This window comes from Oncorhynchus gorbuscha, linkage group LG06 (assembly GCF_021184085.1).
Source record: "Oncorhynchus gorbuscha isolate QuinsamMale2020 ecotype Even-year linkage group LG06, OgorEven_v1.0, whole genome shotgun sequence".
Classification (NCBI taxonomy): Eukaryota; Metazoa; Chordata; class Actinopteri; order Salmoniformes; family Salmonidae; genus Oncorhynchus; species Oncorhynchus gorbuscha.
The window spans coordinates 91,084,568-91,109,779 of NC_060178.1; the positions used below are offsets into that span (position 1 = coordinate 91,084,568).

General features: G+C 42.8%; 1 protein-coding gene across 7 annotated transcripts in view; it reads left to right on the forward strand.

Annotated features, from left to right (window-relative positions):
- Positions 1 to 25,212, forward strand: part of LOC124038518 (myocardin-related transcription factor A-like) — a 65,626-nt gene that overhangs the window by 12,156 nt on the left and 28,258 nt on the right. For 6 of the 7 annotated variants that reach the window (XM_046354514.1, XM_046354507.1, XM_046354511.1 and 3 more), the window contains one exon: positions 6,949 to 7,134. In XM_046354514.1, coding sequence (XP_046210470.1) covers positions 7,011 to 7,134 — 124 coding nt within the window. In that variant the 5' untranslated portion in view covers positions 6,949 to 7,010. Of the gene's footprint in view, positions 1 to 6,948; positions 7,135 to 16,656; positions 16,958 to 25,212 lie in introns of those variants that run through there. The other variant, XM_046354513.1, reaches the window with a different exon arrangement.

The following is a 25,212-nucleotide window of genomic DNA, read 5'->3' on the forward strand; positions in this document are numbered from 1 at the left end:
TATTACAGCCTATCTGGTGACTACTACACAAAGACAGGAACAAACACCCACAAAATACAAAGCGAACTCAGGCTACCTAAATACGGTTCCCAATCCGAGACAACGAGAATCACCTGACTCCAATTGAGAACCGCCTCAGGCAGCCAAGCCTAACTAGACACACCCCTAATCATACACAATCCCAATGCTAATAAAACCCCAATACGAAACACAACATATAAACCCATGTCACACCCTGGCCTACCCAAACATATAACAAAAACACAAAATACAATGACCAAGGCGTGACATGTACTATATTTAATATTATATGAATCCTATAAATTAAAATGGCCAATTTTGGCACAATAAATTATCTTAATTTCTCAGATTAAATAATTGAACAAAATGTTTAAGGAATCCTAATCTTATCTGTTTGTAACTACAACTTTTTTGGCAAAATCTGAGATGGGGGGTGTAAATCCTCTCTTGTGCTTTTTGAGGTCCAACGACCCTAAAGGGCAGGTATTCCCAAACTACGCCCAATGCCGTTGGGGATACGCCAAATAAAAATGTGATTCACCTTGACATTTTCTAACGGTCCATTTACATTTTCGTTCGGGACTATACATTTGGGTAATTGTTTTTCTTGCCTGAGTAGCCTCGTTTCACTGCCAAAATAAAACTATCTGGTATTGCGTGAAATAACAACACAATGTCAAATACATGTAGCCTAGTCAAATAATGAACATCCGATCACATGAACAGTTACTCTCTCGTGGGAATTCCACTAACGGTCCGTATGTAGCCAAACGTAGCTGCTGCTCATTCCGTTTGCTCGAACATCACTCAATGTTTTAAAACAGTAAGGCCCGCGTCCATAGAGACACATACCAGCTCTACTGGTAGTACTGCTACTACCAGCAGTACGACACCTGCACCTGTCGACGACCCAAGTTGTTCTGCTTCCACGAGCACATCCAATGCTAGCATCAGTAATTCTACATTTGTTGATAGCACAGCTAGTATGGACACTGACAGTTGTGAATCTGATGCAGCCAAAGAGCTCCTGCCCCTTACCCGGGAAAGCACCGAACAACAGACAGGGACGTTGGACCATCGAAGAAGCGCTAATATGATGAACTACATTGATTTGTGGTTCACTTACATTGGGAGTAGTGCCTTTCCTCAACCACAGTGTGTTTGTGTGAAAGTACTATCTCACAACTCGAAACTTTCACTTTTGCGCAGACATTTAGAAACTAAACATGCCAATTTGAAAATTAAACCACAGGATATTTTTGAGCGAGAATTAAGACGACTTTCGAGTAGTAAGACATGTATATAAGCAACGGATACCATTAATAAGAAGGGGCTAGAAGCGTCTTACATGGTGAGCTTCCGAGTGGCTAGGACAGGCAAGCCCCATACTAATGTGCAGGACTTAATTATTCTTGCTGCCGCGGATATGGCTGGGACAATGCTGGGGGAAAATGTCCAAAAAACTATACAATTTCTTCATCAAACACACTGTTTCACAATGCATCAGTGACATGGCAGGAGATGTTTTGAAATAATTACTGCTTCGCATACATGCCAGTGAATTCTATGCGTAACAGCTGGATGACTCAATGACGTGGCGGACCTGGCACATGTCTGTTACGTTTATGGGGGGTCAATTAAGGAAGACCTCCTCTTCTGCAAACCATTGGAAACCAGGACAACAGGAGAGGATATTTTTTAAGTACAGGACTGCTTTGTGACATCAAATGGACTTTAGTGGTTAAGATGGGGTGGGATCTGTACTGATGGCGCAAAAGCCATGACAGCGCATGCGAGCAGTTGCTCCCGACACCACTTGTGTACACTGCAGCATCCACCGAGAGGCTTTTGCTGCCAAGGGAATGCCTGACCACTTGAAATACGTTTTGGACACTACAGTGAAAATGGTTAACTTTGTTAAAGCAAGACTCCTGAACTCTCGTGTATTTTCTGTACTATACCATGATATGGGCAGCGACCATGTAACGCTTTTACAACATACAGAAGTGCGCTGGTTATCAAGGGGCAAAGTATTGACACGTTTTTTTTCTTATTGAAAGAAGAGCTTAAAGTTTGATTTACTGAGCATTTTCACTTGTCTGACCGCTTACATGATGATGAGTTTCTCACATGATGATGAGTTTCTCACACGACTGGCCTATCTTGGTGATGGTTTTTCTCGCCTGAATGATCTAAATATAGGATTACTGCGACTCTCCGCAACTATATTCAACTTGTGGAACAAAATTGAGGCTATGATTAAGAAGTTAAAGCTCTTCTCTGTCTGCATTAACAAGGACAACACACACGTCTTTTCATCATTGTATGATATATTTGTGTGCAAATGAACTCAAGCTTACGGACAATGTAAAATGTGATATAGCGAAGCAGCTGTGTGTGTGTTGGGTGCGCAATTACGCAGGTACTTTCCTAAAACGGATGACTCAAACAACTGGATTCGTTATCCCCTTCATGCCCTGCCTCCAGTACATTTACTGATATCTGAACAAGAGAGCCTCATCGAAATTGCAACAAGCGGTTCTGTGAAAATGTTATTTAATCAGAAGCCACTGCCAGATTTCTGGATCCTGCATTTGCAAATCTCGCTGTTAAGACACTGATGCCCTTTGCAAACACGTACCTATGTGAGAGTGGATTCTTAGCCCTCACTAGCATGAAAACTAAATACAGGCACAGAATGTGTGTGGATAATGATTTAAGACTGAGACTCTCCAATACAGCCCAACATTGCAGAGTTATGTGCTTCCTTTCAAGCACACCCTTCTCATTAACCTGTGGTGAGGTATTCAATTTTCGATGAACAAAAAAGGTTTTATGTAAGATGGTTAAATAAAGAACAAAATGATGGATTACTATTATTTGTGCCCTGGTCCTATAAGAGCTCATTGTAACTTACCACAAACCGGGTTGTGATAAACTCACACTAATTCTTATACTTAATATATATGTGTGTGTGTGTGGCAGGCTTACAATGATGTAAAAATACAATTTAAAAAACATTTGAGAGTGTGCTGACCCTGGTGCTAGAGGGGGTACGCAGCTGGAGGTTGAATGTTTGAAGGGGTACGGGACTATAAAAAGTTTGGGAACCACTGCAATAGGGGAACGACCCTAAATGATAGACTGCGCTGAAGTCAACCATAACTTCAACAAGTGTCAGAGGTCAAAGGAAATGCAAGATGCTAATTCCTCATGATGATTGACTTTATAATCCTTAGCCTGCAGCCATGCATTCTTAAATTGGGTGTTCTTTCTGTGTCTGAGAATTGCACAAGTGTTCTGGGTTCTACCTCTCAGCCCTGAGTAACAGATCTGTAACAGACCCTCCGCCAATGTCTTTACAGATCTGGTCATGATGGGGGAGGGTGGGCAAAATTGGTCTTGGACAGCCACCGATTTTTAGTCCTACCCCAGGTTAAATACACACCTCGTAAAACTAAGTGGTCTAAATGTAAATCCAATATTAAGCTAAACGATATCATAACCGCCATCGATAAAAGACAGTACTGTGCAGCTGTCTTCATCGACCTGGCCAAGGCGCTCGACTCTGTCAATCACCGTATTCTTATCGGCAGACTCAACAGCCTTGTCGTTGTGTTCCTGGTTCGAGCCCAGGTAGGAGGAGCGAGGTTTCTCAAATGACTACCTCGCCTGGTTCACCAACTACTTCTCAGACAGAGTTCAGTGTGTCAAATCGGAGGGCCTATTGTCCGGACCTCTGGCAGACTATGGGGTGCCACAAGGTTCAATTCTCGGGCCGACTCTCTTCTCTCTATACATCAATGATGTTGCTCTTGCTGCGGGTGGTTCCCTGATCCACCTCTACGCAGACAACACCATTCTGTATACATATGGCCCTTCTTTGGACACTGTGTTAACAAACCTCCAGACGGGCTTCAACGCCATACAACACTCCTTCCGTGGCCTCCAATGCTCTTAAACACTAGTAAAACAAAATGCATGCTCCTTCACTGATCGCTGCCCACACCCACCCGCCCGACAAGCATCACTAGTTTGGATGGTTCTGACTTAAGAAAATGTGGACATCTACAAATACCTAGGTGTCTGGCTAGACTGTAAACTCTCCTTCCAGACTCATATTAAGCATCTCCAATCCAACATTAAATCTTGAATCGGCTTCCTATTTCTCAACAAAGCCTCCTTCACTCATGCTGCCAAACATACCCTCGTAAATCTGACTATCCTACCGATCCTTGACTTCTGCGATGTAATTTACAAGATGGCCTCCAACACTCTACTCAACAAATTGGATGTAGTCTACCACCGTGCCATCCGTTTTGTCACCAATGCCCCATATACTACCCACTAGAGGTCGACCGATTACGATTTTTCAACTCCGATACCGATTATTGGAGGACTACAAAAGCCGATACCGATTAATCGGACGATTTAAAAAACAATAAAAAAAAACTTTAAAAAAATAATAATTTGTAATAATAATAATTACAAAAATACTGAATGAACACTTATTTTAACTTAATATAATACATCAATAAAATCAATTTAGCCTGAAATAAATAATGAAACATGTTCAATTTTGTTTAAATAATGCAAAAACAAAGTGTTGAAGAAGAAAGTAAAAGTGCAATATGTGCCATGTAAGAAAGCTAACATTTAAGTTCCTTGCTCAGAACATGAGAACATATGAAAGCTGGTGGTTCCTTTTAACATAAGTCTTCAATATTCCCAGGTAAGAAGTTTTAGGTTGAAGTTATTATGGGAATTATAGGACTATTCCTCTCTATACTATTTGTATTTCATATACCTTTGGATGTTCTTATAGGCACTTTAGTATTGCCAGTGTAACAGTATAGCTTCCGTCCCTCTCCTCGCTCCTCCTACCTTAGCTCGAACCAGGAACACAACGACAACAGCCACCCTCGAAGCAGCGTTACCCATCTCTCCACAAAAGCCGCGGCCCTTGCAGAGCAAGGGGAACCACCACTCCAAGTCTCAGAGCGAGTGACGTTTGAAACGCTATTAGCACGCACCCCGCTAACTAGCTAGCCATTTCACATCGGTTACACGAGCCTAATCTCGGGAGTTGATAGGCTTGAAGTCATAAACAGCTGCTGGCAAACGCATGAAAGTGCTGTTTGAATGAATGCTTACGAGCATGCTGCTGCCTACCATCGCTCAGTCAGACTGCTCTATCAAATCATAGACTTAGTTATAACATGGTAACACACAGAAATACGAGCCTTCGGTCATTAATATAGTAAAATCCGGAAACTATCATCTCGAAAACAGGACTTTTATTCTTTCAGTGAAATACAGAATCGTTCTGTATTTTATCTAATGGGTGGCATCCATAAGTCTAAATAATTCCTGTTACATTGCACAACCTTCAATGTTATGTCATAATTACATAAATTCTGGCAAATTAGGCGGCCCAAACTGTTGCATATACACTGACTCTGCGTGCAATGAAAGCAAGAGAATTGACACAATTTCACCTGGTTATATTTCTTTTAGCTAAATACGCAGGTTTAAAAATACATACTTCTGTGTATTGATTTTAAGAAAGGGATTGATGTTTATGGCTAGGTACACATTGAAGCAACGATACACACCGCATCGATTATATGCAACGCAGGACACGCTAGATAACTACACATGGTTGATAATATTACTAGTTTAACTAGTGATTATGATTGTTTGATTGTTTTTCATAAGATAAGTTAAATGCTAGCTAGCAACTTAACTTGGCTTTCTGCATTCGTGTAAGAGGCAGTCTCCTCGAGGAGTGCAATGAGAGGCAGGTGGTTAGAGCGTTGGACTAGTTAACTGTTAGGTTGCAAGATTGAATCCCCCGAGCTGACAAGGTAAAAATCTGTCGTTCTGCCCCTGAACGAGGCAGTTAACCCACCGTTCCTAGGCCTTCATTGAAAATAAGAATGTGTTCTTAACTGGCTTGCCTAGTTAAATAAAGATTAAATAATGGTGTAAAAAATACAAAAATGGGTCAAATCGGTGTCCAAAAATACTGATTTCCGATTGTTATGAAAACTTGAAATCTTCTGATTAATCGGTCAAACTTTACTACCCACCACTGTGACCTGTATGCTTTCGTCAGCTTATTCGTCGCCACTGGCTCCAGGTCATCTAGAAGTCTTTGCTAGGTAAAGCTCCGCCTTATCTCAGCTCACGGGTCACCAAAACAACACCCACCCGTAGCACACGCTCCAGCAGGTATATTTCACTGGTCATCCCCAAAGCAAACGCCTCGTTTTTCTGCCTTTCCTTCCAGTTCTCTGCTGCCAATGACTGGAACGAATTGCAAAAATCACTGAAGTTGGAGACTTATCTCCCTCACTAACTTTAAGCATCAGCTATCTGAGCAGCTTACCGATTGCTGCAGCTCTAAATAGCCCATCCAATCTACCTACCTCATCCCCATATTGTTTTTATATGAACTTTTTTGCTATTTTGCACACCAGTATTTCTACTTGCACATCTATCATTCCGGTGTTCATTTGCTAAGTTGTAATTACTTTGCTACTATTGCCTCTTTTATTTCCTTACCTCTCGCCATTTGCACACACGGTATTTGGACTTTTTCTATTGTGTTATTGACTGTACGTTTGTTTATTCCACGTGTAACTCTGTCGTTTGTGTTGTTTTTGTCCTACTGCTTTCCTTTATCTTGGCCAGATCGCAGTTGTAAATGTGAACTTGTTCTCAACTGGCCTACCTGGTTAAATAAAGGTGAAAAAAAAGCTGATAAGCTTAATCAAGTATTCTGGTGCCGGGGTGGAACAAAAGCCCGCATACCCTGCAGTTTCTTGGACCAGAGTTCCCCACCTCGTTGAAATGATATTTTCTGCGTAGGATCATTTACAAACCTAACCAACCTCATTTTAAATTCTGTTTTATTTCTCACAGGTCTCTCTGTCACCCTGGCAACGCTGGAGCCACAGGATGGGAAGGAGCCAAATACCGGCATCATGGTTGTTGCTGTAGCACCCGGCTCCGCACCTAGCCCGCGGAGCGAAGCAGTGACTAATGAGCTTCAGGAGATGACTCTTCATCCCGCCTCCAACGACATGCCTGTGCGGGACAGGAAGAATGGTGAGTTGGTGTCCCAGGGAAAACGTTCCCTATTCCCCTATACAATTCTCTTCTTTCATCAACTATCAGACATACCGTATCAAGCATACCATCAAATAAATTCAGAATTTATTCCTTAATTTTCCTTTGTTCACTGCCCTATGTGTTGAACTATGCAATGCACTGCCCTTCTGTTTAAATTTCCATTAATTACATTTCCATTCAGAGGTGGGGAAAAGAAAATTTAACTTTTCAATGTAAACACACCAGGACATTTGCATATGTAAAAGGAACAGATTACATACAGTTAACTGCCAAAATAAAGGAAACGCCAACAAATAGGGTTTTGGGCCATCACGAGCCGCCATAACAGCTTCAATGCGCCTTGGAATAGATTCTACAAGTGTCTGGTACTCTCTTGGAGGGATGCGAAACCATTGTTCCATGAGAAATTACATAAATTGGTGTTTTGTGGTGGTGGAAAATGATGTCAGGCGCTGCTCCAGATTCTCAGATTTTCAATCGGGTTGAGATTTGGTGACTGAGACACACACACCCTTTAAACCCCCTATGTACCTTTGAGACTCCTCTTTTAAAGTCACTGAGTTCTCTTCTTCTAACCATGGTAGCCATAATAATGGGCAACTGGGCATTTTCCTACATGACCCTAAGCATGATGGGATGTTAACCTCTTGCTCCTACCTGACACGCAGGCGTCCCATCTAGACATCTGGAAATGCAAATGCGCTACGCTAAATGCTAATAGTAAATGTAAATGTAGTACTAGTTAAAACTCAAACGTTCATTAAAATACACATGCAGGGTATTGAATTAAAGCTACACTCGTTGTGAATCCAGGCAATAAGTCAGATTTTTAAAATGCTTTTCGGCGAAAGCCTGAGAAGCTATTATCTGATAGCATGTAACACCCCAAAAGACCCGCAGGGGACGTAAACAAAATAATTAGCATAGTCGTCGCTACACAAACCGCACAAATAAAATATAAAACATTCATTACCTTTGACCATCTTCTTTGTTGGCACTCCTAGATGTCCCATAATCACTATTGGGTCTTTTTTTCGATTAAATCGGTCCATATATAGCCTAGATATCGATCTATGAAGAATGTGTGATAAACGGGAAAAAAATAGCGTTTCATAACGTAACGTCATTTTTTTAATTAAAAAGTTGACGATAAACTTTCACAAAACACTTCGAAATACTTTTGTAATGCAACTTTAGGTATTAGTAAACGTTAATAAGCGCTCAAATTGATCACGAGGCGATGTATATTCTACATGGGGTACGTCTGGAAATAATGTCCCGGTAAATCCCAACCAAAATATCCGGTCGGAGACCTGAACAAATGGCTTGTCTCTTCTTCGTTTGACCAAGAAACAAAGCCTAGGCAAATGACAAGACTGTTGACATCGTGTGGAAGCTGTAGGTATTGCAACCTCAGCTCCATTTAATGTGGTTTGCCTTTATCAATGGGTTGAAGTGGCGGATGGATATATTTTTCCATTTTCAGTGATCAGATTTTCCTGCGCTTTAAAATGAAACGCACGTTCTGTTATAGTCACAGCCGTGATTTAACCAGTTTTATAAACGTCTGAGTGTTTTCTATCCACACATACTAATCATATGCATATACTATATTCCTGGCATGAGCAGCAGGGCGCTGAAATGTTGCACGATTTTTAACAGAATGTTCGAAAAAGTAGGGGGTAGGAGTAACCGGTTAATTGCTTAATTAATTCCTGAACCACACCTGTATGGATGCACCTGCTTTCAGTATACGTCGTAACCCTCATTTACTTTTTTATTTGTTTTGGCAGTTACTTGTAAGTGTTGAGGTGGGCAAAAACTGTTCATGAAAAGCAGAAGTTCAGTATGAGGTGTTTCTGTCCGTCTCTCCCAGCCATGTACCAGTGGACAGCTTACATCTCCACAGGAGAGGGTTTAGCGAGATGGAGATTAGCTCATTGCTGATACTGAGACTGGTAGTGTTCATGATGGAGTTTCTGCATTTGATTTGTTATCTGCTACTGTTGTTATTGTGACTAGGTCCCTAGATTGTAAGGGGAGTAAAATGGTCTAAGTTACAATAAGGTTGCTTAACAAGATTTGCTTAAGAACCAGATGGGAGTCTCAGTGAAGGCCAGGATGGATAGACCCTCCCTGCAAAGTGAATTACAATGCTAGAAGTTTGAGGTTTAGAGTTTACCCCCCCAGCCCTAGGGCACCACTCCCCGTTTTAAGCAATCCCTACCTGAGCTAATAACTCTTCCTACAGGGAATGCTGGCTGGCTGCTAGTTGCAGACATGTTGTAGCAGGACCTTCCCAGTCTCTTATTTGACAACATGGTGGAAGAGACAGAGGAATGTTAGTGAGGTTATCAGTCCATTACATCGATATAGTCTACCATCTTATTGCTCTCTGAACGGCAGTTATGACCCACCACATCAATGAAACCTTATTTACTTTATGGGCCCTGGTCAAAAGTAGTACACAACATTTCTGATGCAACCTCCAATCTAGTCTGACAATCTTGATGCCCTGTGCACGGCAGCTATGAGGTTGGTGTGCTCTCTCTTCCAAGTAGAGTTTTGCAATCTCTCATTCCACGTGTAAAACCAAGCTCATGCTGTTCTCAAGGTTATGAAATGTTGACCCTGAGGACCTGCATATTTGCTCTATATATTGAGCCCAAATTGAGCTTGTTTCTCAATTTAAGTACCTGGGTGTCTGGATTGAAGACAAGTTATACATTGTAACGCATATAGAACATATGACTAAGAAGCTAATATCCAAGATAGTTTTTGTTTATATAGAAATTAATCATGCCTCAGTATTGAAAATAGGTGAGAGATTATTCAAACAATCTTCTCCCTGTATTGAATTTTGGTGAGATTGTTTACATGCATATGGCAACCTCTGTTTTGAAAACCTTGGACACAGTCTACCATTCAGCAATGCGTTTTATCACAGGGGACAATTTTAGGACTCATTGTTGTCTGTATAAAAATGTGGGATGTACCTCTGTCTTTAAGAAGAGAGCTGCTTTCTCTATTTATGTATTTACAATCAATCTTACAGAAACTCCCTTCATATTTAACTTTATTAATTAAATTAAGTATCATAAGTTACCAAACACGTTCTCATGAATGGATAACACTAGAGATTAAAAGTCGACCGATTATGATTTTTCGACGCCGATACCGATTATTGGAGGACAAAAAAGGCGATGCCGATTTAATTGGATGATTAAAAAAAAAAAAATAATAATATTTGTAATAACACTTAACTTAATATAATACATCAATACAATCAATTTGGCCTGAAATAAATAATGAAACATGTTAAATTTTGTTTTAATAATGCAAAAACAAAGTGTTGGAGAAGAAAGTAAAAGTGCAATATGTGCCATGTAAGAAAGCTAACGTTTCAGTTCCTTGCTCAGAACATGAGAACATATGAAAACTGGTGGTTCCTTTTAACATAAGTCTTCAATATTCCCAGGTAAGAAGTTTTAGGTTGTAGTTATTATAGGAATTATAGGACTATTCCTCTCTATACCATTTGTATTTCATATACCTTTGGATGTTCTTATAGGCACTTTAGTATTGCCAGTGTAACAGTATAGCTTCCTTACCTCTCCTCGCTCCTACCTGGGCTTGAACCAGGAACACAACGACAACAGCAACCCTCGAAGCAGCGTTACCCATGCAGAGCAAGGGGAACAACTACTCCAAGTCTCAGAGCGAGTGACGTTTGAAACTCTATTAGCGCGCACCTCACTAACAAGCTAGCCATTTCACATCACATCGTTACACCAGCCTAATCTCGGGAGCTGATAAGGCTTGAAGTCATAAGCAGCAGCGCTGCTGGCAAAATGCACGAAAGTGCTGTTTGAATGAATGCTTACGAGCTTGCTGCTGCCTACCATCGCTCAGTCAGACTGCTCTATCAAATATCAAATCATATACGTAATTATAACATAACACACAGAAATACTAGCCTTAGGTCATTAATATGGTCAAATCCGGAAACTATCATTTCGAAAACAAGACGTTTATTCTTTCAGTGAAATACGGAACTGTTCTGTATTTTTTTCTAACAGGTGGCATTCATCAGTCCAAATATTCCTGTTACATTGCACAACCTTCAATGTATGGCATAATTACGTAAAATTCTGGCAAATTAGTTCGCAATGAGCCAGGCGGCCCAAACTGTTGCATGTACCCTGACTCTGCGTGCAATGAACGCAAGAGAAGTGACACCATTTCACCTGGTTAATATTGCCTGCTAACCTGGATTTCTTTTAGCTAAATATGCAGGTTTAAAAATATACACTTCTGTGTATTGATTTTAAGAAAGGCATTGGTGTTTATGGTTAGGTACATGTTGGAGCAACGACAGTTCGCGAATGCGCATTGCATTGATTATATGCAGCGCAGGACACGTTAGATAAACTAGTAATATCATCAACCATGTGTAGTTATAACTAGCGATTATGATAAAGTTTAATGCTAGCTAGCAACTTACCTGGGCTTCTTACTGCATTCGCGTAACAGGCATGCTCCTCGTGAGGCAGGTGTTAGAGCGTTGGATGAGTTAACTGTAAGGTTGCAAGATTGGATCCCCCGCTCTGACAAGCTAAAAATCTGTCGTTCTGCCCCTGAACAAGGCAGTTAATCCACCATTCCTAGGCTGTTATTGAAAATAAGAATGTGTTCTTAACTGACTTGCCTAGTTAAATATAGATTTTAAAAAGGTGTAAAAAAAAAAATCTGCAAAATCAGCGTCCAAAATTCCCTATTTCCGATTGTTATGAAAACTTGAAATCGGCCCTAATTAATCGTCCATTCCTCTACTAGAGATCCCGTCAGTCTCCACAGATCTGGGAATATCTTCATTTTGTTTTTTCCCCCCAATTTATGGAACAGAGTTCACTGCAGTTACATGTGTTGGTGCCACTCAGGCAGTTTAAATGATTGATTGAGGACCTCTATGTAGTTGAATGTAATTGCTATTGTTATTGTGTGCTGAATTACATTGTTCTATACACATATACAGTACCAGTGAAAAGTTTGGAGACACCTACTATTCAAGGGGTTTTCTTTATTTTATGATCTACATTGTAGAATAATGGAGAAGACGTCAACAAAATGAAATAACAATATGGAATCACTGTTAAATATATTTTATATTTGAGATTCTTCAAAGTAGCCACCCTTTGCCTTGATGACAGCTTTGCACACTCTTTTGACTGGTACTGTATGTGTGTTTTATTATTCCGTTTTTATTGGAAAGTATACAAGGCTCTCTTGTAAAATCTGTAGCTCAGTTTTTAATCTCAATGAATGATGCACACATGACTGTTTAAATCAAATGGCATATATTAAAATAGATTTTTAATCTCAATGTGACTCCCTGTTTAAATCAAAAATGTAGTACTTTGCTTTATAGAGGAGCGGAGGGCTGAGGAAGATTTATTGTTGTAAATATTTACGTTTTGTTTGGGCTTAGCACTCGGCACACTGTGTGTGGGCCTAGATGTCAGAGAAGCAAAGGAGGAAAGACTGAAAGAAAAGAGCAAATGTTGCTTTACTTTAACACTTTTCTTTTTGATAGTATGGCCCTGAAGGAGAAAGGTGATAGCTTGTTTTCTGCTCGCGTTAGGTGCTTTGTTTAGAACAGTGTTTTTCCGTGAATTGCGTTTTGGCACGTTTGAAAAATACTTTATTAATGTCTTTATTACAGGTGTTGCTCACTTCGGCTTTAGCCTTGTCACTGTATGATGATATGCTTGCTATTGTTGCATGTTTCTTTTAAGCTCTTAATGAAAAATGTCCTGTCTTAGTATGCATGCATATAGTGGAAGAGACAAATATCTCCAAAATAATCCCAATAGGTTTCTATGGGCTTATTTTGGGCGTAAACTGTCTTCTTTCCTTGGGATAACTCCCATTGTTAGGGCGGAAACATAAACATCTCGTCATTATATACAGCTAGTTTTTTTCTGTTGGTCACATTCTGTAGCTCAGTTGGTAGAGCATGGCGCTTGTAACGCCAGGGTAGTGGGTTCGATTCCCGGGACCACCCATACGTAGAATGTATGCACACATGACTGTAAGTCGCTTTGGATAAAAGCGTCTGCTAAATGGCATATATTATTATTATATATTATCTATTATAAAATGTAACTTTGTTGACCAGTTAAGGAGGGTCAGTTAGTTGGCAGCAAAATGTACCAACATTTGCATCCCTATTTCTAATGTACTAGAACTTGGTGGAGAGAGTGGGAGAACGGGGTGTAATAATGGAGAGTAGGGGAGAACGGTGTAATAACAGGGAGTAGGGAGAACAGGGTGTAATAATGGAGAGTAGGGCTGGTCTGTTGTTTGATTGGTCTAAATGTCTAACCTTATTTTTCCATATATAGACAGAATATATTTGAATAAAATCAACTACATATGCATTGAGCTTGTTTGATGCTTTAAGCACACCATTTGATGAAATAATTAAGACACACAAATGACGTAAAAGCCCGATGGTCACCCTATGTTTAAAAAAAAAAAAAAAAAAAAATGACAGCTAGTGCCTGTGGGACTGGCGAACGTTGTCTCACTTTCCTCCCTACTGCAGCGAAAAGGCACCACAGCTCAGCAAGTGTTTATTGCGCTGTCCATGCTGAAGCAGCAACATCATTTCAGCCATTTAGTTTCTTACTTTTTTCTCACTGAAAAGATCTATTCCCTCAACCCTTGCTCTCTTTACGTGAAACATGTAAGCAACGCATACATGTGACGATAGGGTCTGACCTATAGCCTATCATAATCACATCAATAAATTGGTTATGTACAAACTCCGAACATAGTAACATGTGACAGCAAAACGGATGTGGAAGATGTGAAAAAGAAACTCGAAATGGGCGAATGTTTACTGGTTGCTCAGGAGGGAAAGGGTTGCGTGAGTATTGTGTGTGCCAAACAGTTGCTGTAGATTACAATATTATAATTTTTTCGGACTATTTCAAACAATGTAGACAACACTAAATAAGTGTAGTCTGTTCTAACAATTTCATATATGCCTTTATTACAGCAGACTAAAAACAGTTGCATGCGTTTGTGAATTGCAGTTTATTTATTGTTTAGACACATTTTTAAAGTTTCCTTTGTTATTTAATTTTAAAACTAAAATGCTTGATTGCATTTCAGAGCATGAATGTCTCATATGCTGTGTGATGGCATGAAAGAATGAGTGATTGATACAAAAGCTTATATATTTAAAGTTACGGTGTTAAGACTGAATAGGACACACGCTTAGGTCTACAGCTCGATGGTGGTTATACAAGGCTACTTATACAAAGCCTACTAATGATAACGACATTACTTATTTTTTTAATGATGATCATAATAATAATTTTAATAATAATAATCAGAAGGAGAAGGGCATAGGAGCGAGAGATGCGTGCATATTATGTGTGACAAACGGGTGCTGAATCTGAAATTGCTTTAGCCAGTATTTTGCCGTTGCATGAGGCTTGCTGCTCACGGAATCAGTAGGCCATTAAACAAACACTCAAACAGGAAACAGAAGCACGCCCTGACTTATTTCTGTATATATACAGTGTATTCAAAGTATTCAGACGCCTTGATTTGTTCCACATTTTGTTACATTACAGCCTTCTTCTAAAATGGATTAAATCATTTTTTCCATCATTCTACACACAAAGCAAAATGTTTTTAAAAAAATGCATTTTCACAAATGTATACATGTATATAAAAAAACACATCATTATTTTGTATTATGTGTAGATTGAGGAATTTTTAAAATTCATTTTAGAACAAGTTTGTAACGTAATAAAATGTGGAAAATGGGAATGGGTCTGAATAGTTTCCGAATGCACTGTATATCGATGATTTTTAAAGCCAGGCACATTTTAACAGTTAGGCTATTGATTATAGAGCTAATTAAGTTAGTGTTTCCTCATTTTCTTAGGCAATTAAGCTAAGGCAAGGGCTGTTTCCTCGTCTCTGCTGCTGCTGCCTCCACCGCATTGTTGCCTCCCTGCACCTGCCCGCTCGTCCAGCATGACTTCTCTGGACGGTTCTGACTTAGAATATGTGAACAACTACAAATACCTAGGTGTCTGGCTAGACTGTAAACTCTCCTTTCATACTCCCATTAAGCATCTCCAATCCAAAATTAAATCTAGCATCGGCTTCCTATTTCACAACTAAGCAACCTTCACTCATGCTGCCAAACATACCCTAGTAAAACTGACCATCCTACCGATCCTCGACTTCGGCGATGTCATCTATAAAATAGCCTCCAACACTCTACTCAACAAATTGGATGCAGTCTATCACAGTGCCATCTGTTTTGTCACCAAAGCCCCATATATTACCCACCACTGCAACATGTACGCTCTCGTTGGCTGGCCATCGCTTCATACTCGTCACCAAACCCACTGGCTCCAGGTCATCTACAAGTCTCTGCTAGGTAAAGCCCCGCCTTAGCTCAGCTCACTGGTCACCAACCCACCCGAAGCACACGCTCCAGCAGGTATATCTCACTGGTCACCCCCAAAGCCAATTCCTACTTTGGCCGCCTTTCCTTCCACTTCTCTGCTGCCAATGACTGGAACGAACTACAAAAATCACTGAAGCTGGAGACCCATATTTATTTATCTTGCTCCTTTGCACCCCAGTATCTCTATTTGCACATTCATCTTCTACACATCTACCATTCCAGTGTCTAATTGCAATTACTTCGCCACCATGGCCTATTTATTGCCTTACCTCCCTTATCTTACCTAATTTGCACTCACTGTATATAGATTTGTATTTTTTCTACTGTATTATTGATTGTATGTTTGTTTATTCCATGTGTCACTCAGTGTTGTTGTATGTGTCAAACTGCTGTGCTTAATCTTGGCCAGGTCGCAGTTGTAAATGAGAACTTGTTCTCAACTAGCCTACCTGGCTAGTTAAAGGTGGGAATTTTTGTTTTGTTTTTTGCTAATAGGCGCGAATCAGACCGGTGTCTTGTGCACCATAAAAATGTGACTGCTCATCTAAAGAAAACTCAGTCAACTAAATGGGGTCAGCCCTAATGGAGAGAGTGGGAGAATCTTGGTGTAATAATGCCTTTTGAGATCATCTAGAACTTGGAGGCGTAGGGGGTTGAAAGAGGAGGCGGCTAGGAGGAGGAGGAGTGGGGAATGAAAAGGAGTCAATCAAAATATGCAGAAATGCGTAACTCTGTAGAGGGAAGGAAAGTGAGGGAGAGAGGAAAACCGCTAGAGACTGGACGGGAGAAGTGTTAATGCTTGAGAGGCCGAAAGGGGACCTGTGATGAAGATCAGATCGGCAAGCACCAGTGTTTTCCCTTGTTTTCTGCCTGAGCAACAACAGCAGTGAGTCACATTCTGCCTGCAAGCCTGCCTTTTTAAAGAAAAAAAAGTAGGAGTCGCCCCAGAGAGGTTAAGAACTCAGGGCTGGACTTGGATTGAATCCAAGGAGCAATAAAATATAAAATCTTACTGCCTCACACACAGGCCTACACACACCCTTTCTGTCCGGGACCGGGACAGCAGGCTAGGGTTGGGTGCAGCCAGTGTTTAGAAGATGTGGTGTGTACACGCTGTGTTTGTGGATCTTGTGTAGAAATCCTGCAACAGAGAAGGGCGACATCAAACTTTCTTGTTCTTGGAAACGCGACTCTGCCGGCAGCCTCTCTTTCCTGATGTTCTCTTTGGAGTATGGATCGCTAAAATTTAAGGGAGGTTGTACTTAATCCTTCTAGTGAAGAGGGACATGGCTATACAGTCAGGTAAAGATCTCTCTCTTTGAGTATTTGTTTCTATCAGCTTTTTTTTGTGGGTGTTGTCACTGTGTGTGCGTGCGTGTCATAGCGGCAGTTTAACTTTAACGGAGTGTTATATGCTAATGGCCAGGCTCTCCATTGTGTGAAGTATTTATTCCTTTATTCCTCACAGCTTCCTTTAAAGTTTCACAGCCGCTCTGTAGGCCAATTGAACGGAGGAAAATAACTGTAATCACACTGAATCACACTGCCGTAGCCAGACAGCATTATTTTGGTTTTACACCATCATTTGACGCAAATATAAAATGAGAACATAGATTTCCATCACATTTATTTCTTCTTCTGTGGGAACGGTGACGAAGTAAATGAATGAATGCAATTCTGGCATGAGTGCCTGTATGCTCTGGTGTTTTCTGTGGTAAAGTAACCTGACAACTATCCTACCTGGTTGAAAGAAGATCACACTGTAAAAGAAGCCCAGATGTGGCAGAGGAGCCCGGAGCTGGGGTGCCCTGGAGGGGCTTCCCCGCTAAGAGGGGGGCTGGGGTGGGTTGAGCTGGGCTGGGATGGATAGACAAGTCAGTGGGGATGATGGATTTGACTGTTCTCTGAGACAACAGCACTTCATTGAAAGCAGCTGGCCTGGCTTTGACTGTCCTCTCCCGCAGGATAGATCTGGGAAACTCATCCATGTCCCAGCTTTTCTGACTGTTGTGAAATTTGGGTTGGGACTGCAGAGCACAGATGAGCTAGACCTGCAATCCCCAGAGAGGTTGTCTGACTGGCTGGCTCCTGGGTGTTGTGGAGCCCAGCTCAGGGTTTGTCATGTTAAGCATGCTAGCTCCAGGGTTGTTTAGGGTGTGATTGACTGGGACTGTCTGGACAGTCTGGCAGGGCAGGTCGTCAGTCTTGTCCTGTCTGTCACACCTGGCAACAGAGCAAGGTGGGGTATGTTAACGCATGACTAAAGGTGTGGCTCAGGGGTCTAAACTTCTAGAGCTTGGGGAGAATGGGGGGAATAGTCATCGGGTTCTTTCAGAAAATATTCTGCCTAACACTTCTCCCTGTGCAGTGCAAGCCTAGGGTTTTTTCATGGTTAGAGGAACAACATTTATTTGGGGATATCAATTCTTAGAGCCCACCTGCGGTTAGTGCATTCCATTAATGTCATCCATGTGAAAAGGGACGTTATTATTTGTAGACTTCAGGCTACATAATTACATAAATGTACACAAAAACACACGTTGTATGGAAACTTGGAAAGTACCCGAGAGATGTCCCTCTCCCACATTCTGTCCCCCTCTCTCATTGCTCTCCATGTCGGAACTGTGTGATCAGCGGCAGCCTGGAGGCTGTGAAGATTTCTAGCAGTGGTAGGCTGTGGAGGAGCTGTGTGATTGAGTTTATGTAATTTGGAGGGAAGAGTGCCAGCAGCCTGGCAGGGATAGGAGGAGGAGAGGAGAGAAGAAGGGATGAAACAAAGAGAGGAGAGCAGGAAAGGGTTGAGGAAAGAGGTCCTAGAGGGGTCTCGGCTTAGCTAATGCAGGTGAGACACACCGCTGTTTCTGTCATCCATAGATTTTCAAGCAGATTTAAGTCAAAACTGTAACTAGGCCACTCAGGAACATGCAATGTCTTCATGGTAAACAATTCCAGTGTTGATTTTGTTTTAGGTTGTTGTCCTGCTGAAAGGTGAATCTGTCTCCCAGTGTCTGTCGGAAAGCAAACTGAACCAGGGTTTCCTTTAGGATTTTACCTGTACTTAGCGCTATTCTGTTTATTTGTATCCTTAAAATACTCCCTCGTCCTTGCCAATGACAAGCATGCCCATAACATGATGCAGCCATCACCATGCTTGAAAATATAAAGAGTGGTACTCCGTGTTATGTTGGATTTGCCCCAAACATAATGCTTATTATTCAGGACATAAAGTTCATTTCTTTGGGGGCATAAGACACTACAAGCTTGGCACACTGATATACGTCATCAGAGCGTGCAACAGAACATTGAACTGTCTACATTCGATTTGTTGTTTATATTAAAACATTTTAATTAAATCGATTTTAATTAGAACTAAAGATTTGTTGCTAAGGATTCCACGACGCGCTTATCCTTACGGCTGGGACTGCAAGCTTGTGTTCCATTTTTTTTTTGCAGGGATTCTGCGAGTGCAAGCTGGCTGTACTACAGACACCTGTCCTCGTCGTGGAAAGGCTCATTGTTATATTTTCGTAAAACAACTGCTTGCAGTAAAGAGCCAACCTGGATACTAGGGAGATCCTGAGGGAAATCGACGAGTACCAACAGCTTTACGCTATGGAGGAACAACCTACTCCATCATGGAAAGATCGGACGACCTCACAAAGTAACTTTAACCCGACAAAAAAAGAAAAACATTCATCTACAGACACGGGTGATTTACTTACCGTTGAAGTAGAGGCTAGTGCTCTGACTGGAATCCATGCAACACTGTAAAAATTGTGTGAGGAGGTAGCAGGGCTGAGGGAGAGTTTGGAGAAAATATGGCACTCACAGCCAAGGTAAAAATCATTTTTTTCTGGGATTCCTGAGGACGCATCCAATAATCCAGAGGGCGCGATCAGAGAATATATGCAATCCGCCTTGAAACTTCCTATAGAGACTAAACAGGGTGGTTTTTCACCGAGTACACAGACTTGGAGCGACGAGAGCAAGGGTCCCTGACCGATCATCGCAAAATTTGAACACACACCAATAAAAGGAGCTGTTCAAAAGCAGCGGAAGGGATCTAAAAGGGACGAAATATGGTCCCAATGACTAATTTCCAAGGGAGAGAAACTAATGTCGTATGAGACTGTATCCGGTACAAAGGCAAGAAAGGGAGAAGGGTAATCGTGCCTTTCTCATTGTGGACAAACTCTATATAGATGGACAGCTATTCCGAGACAGCTCCATAACACTATGACTACTAAATTCTACATGGACTTCAGGTTACGAGAAAAAAAAAAGTATGGGAACTGTAAATATATCTGAACACACACATACTCAATTACATGCTCGCTTACACATATGGACTTACACACACACACCTTATCTCGCTCTCGTCTCTCCCTGTCTCTGTTGTTGAACTGTTTTGTAATTTAATGTTTATTGTTGATCTTTTTTATGTATTTGTCTACAAGTTTATACACAGTGGGGAGAACAAGTATTTGATACACTGCCGATTTTGCAGGTTTTCCTACTTACAAAGCATGTAGAGGTCTGTCATTTTTATCATTGGTACACTTCAACTGTGAGAGACGGAATCTAAAACAAAAATCCAGAAAATCACATTATGATTTTTAAGTAATTCATTTACATTTTATTGCATGACATAAGGTCTGCGAGAGCCGGAATTCTTACTGGTTGGTAGGTGACCAAATACTTATTTTCCACTATAATTTGCAAATAAATTCATTAAAAATCCTACAATGTGATTTTCTGGATTTTTTTTTCTTCTAATTTTGTCTGTCATAGTTGAAGTGTACCTATGGTGAAAATTACAGGCCTCTCATATTTTTAAGTGGGAGAACTTGCACAATTGGTGGCTGACTAAATACTTTTTTTGCCCCACTGTATATGATGAACAGAGTGTATCAGTAGCGTAAAAGAGTGGGTGGCGGGACACAATGCAGATAGCCCGGTTGGTCAATGTCCGGGAGCACTGGTTGGTCGGCCCAATTGACGTAGCATGTACATGAATGTATAGTTAAAGTGACTGCATATATGATATACAGAGAGTAGCAGCAGCGTAATAAGAGTGGTTGGGGGAGCACACAATGCAAATCGTCTGGGTAGCCATTTGATTGCCTGTTCAGGAGTCTTATGGCTTGGGGGTAAAAACTGTTGAGAAGACTTTTTGTCCTAGACTTGGCACTCCGGTACCGCTTGCCATGTGGTAGTAGAGAGAACAGTCTATGCCTGGGGTGGCTGGGGTCTTTGACAATTTTTAGGGCCTTCCTCTGACACCGCCTGGTGTAGAGGTCCTGAATGGCAGGCAGCTTAGCCCCAGTGATGTACTGGGCCATACGCACTACCTTCTGTAGTGCCTGGCGGTCAGAGGCCGAGCAATTACCGTACCAGGCAGTGATGCAACCAGTCAGGATGCTCTCGATGTTGCAGCTGTAGAACCTTTTGAGGATCTCTGGACCCATGCCAAATAATTTTAGTTTCCTGAGGGGGAATAGGCTTTGACGTGCCCTCTACATGACTGTCTTGGTGTGTTTGGACCATTCTAGTTTGTTGTTGATGTGGACACCAAGGAACTTGAAGCTTTCAACCTGCTCCACCACCCCGTCAATGAGAATGGGGGCGCGCTCGGTCCTCCTTTTCCTGTAGTCCACAATCATCTCCTTAGTCTTGGTTACGTTGAGGGATGGTTGTTATTCTGGCACCACCTGGCCAGGTCTCTGACTTCCTCCCTATAGGCTGTCTCGTCGTTGTCGGTGATGAGGCCTACCACTGTTGTGTTGTCTGAAAACGTAATGATGGTGTTGGAGTCATGCCTGGCCATGCAGTCGTGGGTGAACAGGGAGTACAGGATGGGACTGAGCACGCATCTCTGTAGAGCTCCAGTGTTGAGAATCAGAGCGGGCAGATGTGTTGCTACCTACCCTCACCACCTGGGGGCGGCCCGTCAGGAAGTCCACGATACAGTTGCAGAGGGAGGTGTTTAGTCCCAGGGTCCTAAGCTTAGTGATGAGCTTTGAGTGTACTATGGTGTTGAACGCTGAGCTGTAGTCAATGAATAGCATTCTCACATAAGTGTTCATTTTGTCCAGGTGGCAAAGGGCAGTGTGGAGTGCAGTAGAAATTCTATCATCTGTGGATCTGTTTGGGTGGTATGCAAATTAGTGGGTCTATAGTTTCTGGGAAAATGGTGTTGATGTGAGCCATTACCAGCCTTTCAAAGCACTTCATGGCTACAGACGTTAGTGCTTACGGGTCTGTAGTCATTTAGGCAGTTTGACTTTGTTCTTGTGCACAGGGACTAGGGTGGTCTCCTTGAAACAACATGTTGGTATTACAGACTCAATCAGGGACATGTTGAAAATGTCAGTGAAGACACCTGCCAGTTGGTCAGCACATTCCTGTGCTGGTAATCCGTCTGGCCCCGCAGCCTTGTGTATGTTGACCTGTTTAAAGGTCTTACTCACGTCGGCTAAGGAGAGCTTGATCACACAGTCGTCCGGAACAGCTGATGCTCTCATGCATGCCTCAGTGTTGCTTACCTCGAAGCGAGCATAGAAGGGATTTAGCTCGTCTGGTAGGCTCGTGTCACTGGGCAGCTCGCGGCTGTGCTTCCCTTTGTAGTCTGTCATAGTTTGCATACATGCACAATCTCTCACTATATAAACTCACTGACAAGCCTTTGTGCACTTCAATTGAAAAAAACATAACTTCAGGTTGGTGCTGGAGATGTAACCGGATATAGCCCTTTTATGTTTTGTGCTATCTTGGCTTGTGCCACAAGTTGTGTTCTAATTGACTGATGTGGTGTGTTTGCTAGTCAGCTTCATATACAGTTTGTGGGATCTATTGTTAGTGAGCCTGTGATGCTTGGGTCTGGTTGTAACACTGAAAACATATTGGGGGACCGAGGTTAGGTCTGCTGTATAGCAGTAAGGTTAAGTTTCACTGACACACTGATATAGGCTGAGGTTAATGTTGCTTTGTATGCCCCTAATGGTTTAGTTTTGGATTGAGGGACGGTAAACTGATCCTTAATCTGTTCCTACAGGTTATGGGTCATCTTATGGTTATGGGTCAGATTGAGGAAAAGATCAGCTGATCCCTGATCTGTTTGTACAGGCAGCTTCTACCCCGAGCTCCCGTTGAGAGGCTGCCTACCGTCTTTTACCATCCTAATGTTACATAAGACTCAACAAGTGAAGACTCAAACAAGAGGAGTATTAAATGGGCAATCTGCAGTTCAAACAATAACAAAGTGAACACCCCACCACTGTGTCACTGCTGAGAGATGGGTCTGGAGAAATGTAACCACTTTCAAATTCACAGACAGAGAGCAATAGATGCAAGGACTGACCATCCGTGATATCAAAAATGATCGTTTTAGCCATGTTTTGAGGCTATACAGTGTTTGTTTACAATTATTATTGTTTACCTAGGGAGTTAAGCAAACATGTTTATATTTTTGGTTCTGCTCGGGTTAGACAGTTGAACTAAGCTTATGAAGCATTTATAATTTATTTTCTAAAAGAATCAATGGCTATAAATCAAAAATGGAAGTAGTAATCACAGATTGGCCTTTCAAGAAGTGATAGTGGTTCTGCAGCGATATTGATCAGAGATGGGGATGGCTGCTCTTCTATAGACACACTCCAGCAGATGTGACTGTTTTACTAGTTACTCTAATACTGTACCACTAGTGATAGGCTGACTAGGCTTGATGTAATGTTTCCAATATATCTACAATAAATACCTTGGAACTAATGCTACAGCAATATACCACAGTGTGTAGTCTGCCTTCTTTGCTGCACCAACTCAGTGAGGCCTCTGTTAAGAGAAGAGGACAGAGGGACCTAAAGAGACCTTAACTCTTGTAATTTGATAAATAACCATAACAAAATGAATTTGACTTTGCTGCTCTCTGTTTCTTTTAAATTGTTAGCCTATACGACAGAATGACATGAATCATCCTCTTCTTCCCTGTTTTCTCTTCGTCACAAGTAACCGGAACCATGTTCCAGACTGGATGCCTGCTGGTGTTTTAGGGGCTGGGCCGTAACTGTGAGGGGAATGATATGGCATCTGTTTTCTGTGAATTAGGCTAGGGGCTTATGTGGTGCAGAATGAAGTGATCTCAGATGTCAGTTATATAACAGAACTATTACCAAAACAGAGTGCCTGGAAAAGGAACCCCCTTTCTCTATTTCCTTTCTCTTTCTCCTCTCCTTGTCTTTCTCTCTCACTGCTCAAAACCTAACTAGCTGAACTCAGCCTCACCTCATTCCCTCCCTCAGCCTCACCTCATTCCCTCCCTCACTCTCTCCCTTCCTCGCCCTCTCTCTCCCTTCCTCGCCCTCTCTCTCCCTTCCTCGCCCTCTCTCTCCCTCCCTCGCCCTCTCTCTCCCTCCCTCGCCCTCTCTCTCCCTCCCTCCCCTCCCTCGCCCTCTCTCTCCCCTCCCTCGCCCCTCTCTCCCTCCCCCCCTCTCTCCTCCCTCGCCCTCTCTCCCTCCCTCCCTCCCCTCTCTCTCCCTCCCTCGCCCTCTCTCTCCCCCTCCCTCTCCCTCTCCCTCCCTCTCTCTCCCTCGCCCTCTCTCTCCCTCCCTCGCCCTCTCTCTCCCTCCCTCGCCCTCTCTCTCCCTCCCTCGCCCTCTCTCTCCCTCCCTCGCCCTCTCTCTCCCTCCCTCGCCCTCTCTCTCCCTCCCTCGCCCTCTCTCTCCCTCCCTCGCCCTCTCTCTCCCTCCCTCGCCCTCTCTCCCTCCCTCCCTCGCCCTCTCTCTCCCTCCCTCCCTCGCCCTCTCTCTCCCTCCCTCCCTCGCCCTCTCTCTCCCTCCCTCGCCCTCTCTCTCCCTCCCTCGCCCTCTCTCTCCCTCCCCCTCGCCCTCCTCCCTCTCTCTCCCTCCCTCGCCCTCTCTCTCCCTCCCTCGCCCTCTCTCTCCCTCCCTCGCCCTCTCTCTCCCCACCCTCTCGCCCTCCCTCTCCCTCTCCCTCCCACTCGCCCTCTCTCTCCCTCCCACTCTCCCTTCCTCTCTCCCCCTCCCACTCTCCCTTCCTCTCTCTCCCTCCCACTCTCCCTTCCTCTCTCTCCTCCCACTCTCCCTTCCTCTCTCTCCCTCCCACTCTCCCTTCCTCTCTCTCCCTCCCACTCTCCCTTCCTCTCTCTCCCTCCCACTCTCCCTTCCTCTCTCTCCCTCCCCTCTCCCTTCCTTTCTCTCCCTCCCACTCTCCCTTCCTTTCTCTCCCACTATCCCTTTCTCTCCCACTCTTCCTTTCTCTCCCACTCTTCCTTCCTCTCTCTCCCACTCTTCCTTCCTCTCTCTCCACTCTCCCTTCCTCTCTCTCCACTCTCCCTTCCTCCCCTCTCCCTCTCTCCCACTCTCCCTTCCTCGCCCTCTCTCTCCCCCTCTCCCTTCCTCGCCCTCCCACTCTCCCACTCTCCCTTCCTCGCCCTCTCTCTCCCACTCTCCCTTCCTCGCCCTTTCTCTCCACCTCTCCCTCTCCTTCCCTCTCTCTCCCACTCTCCCTTCCTCTCTCCCCCCTTCTCTCTCCACTCTCCC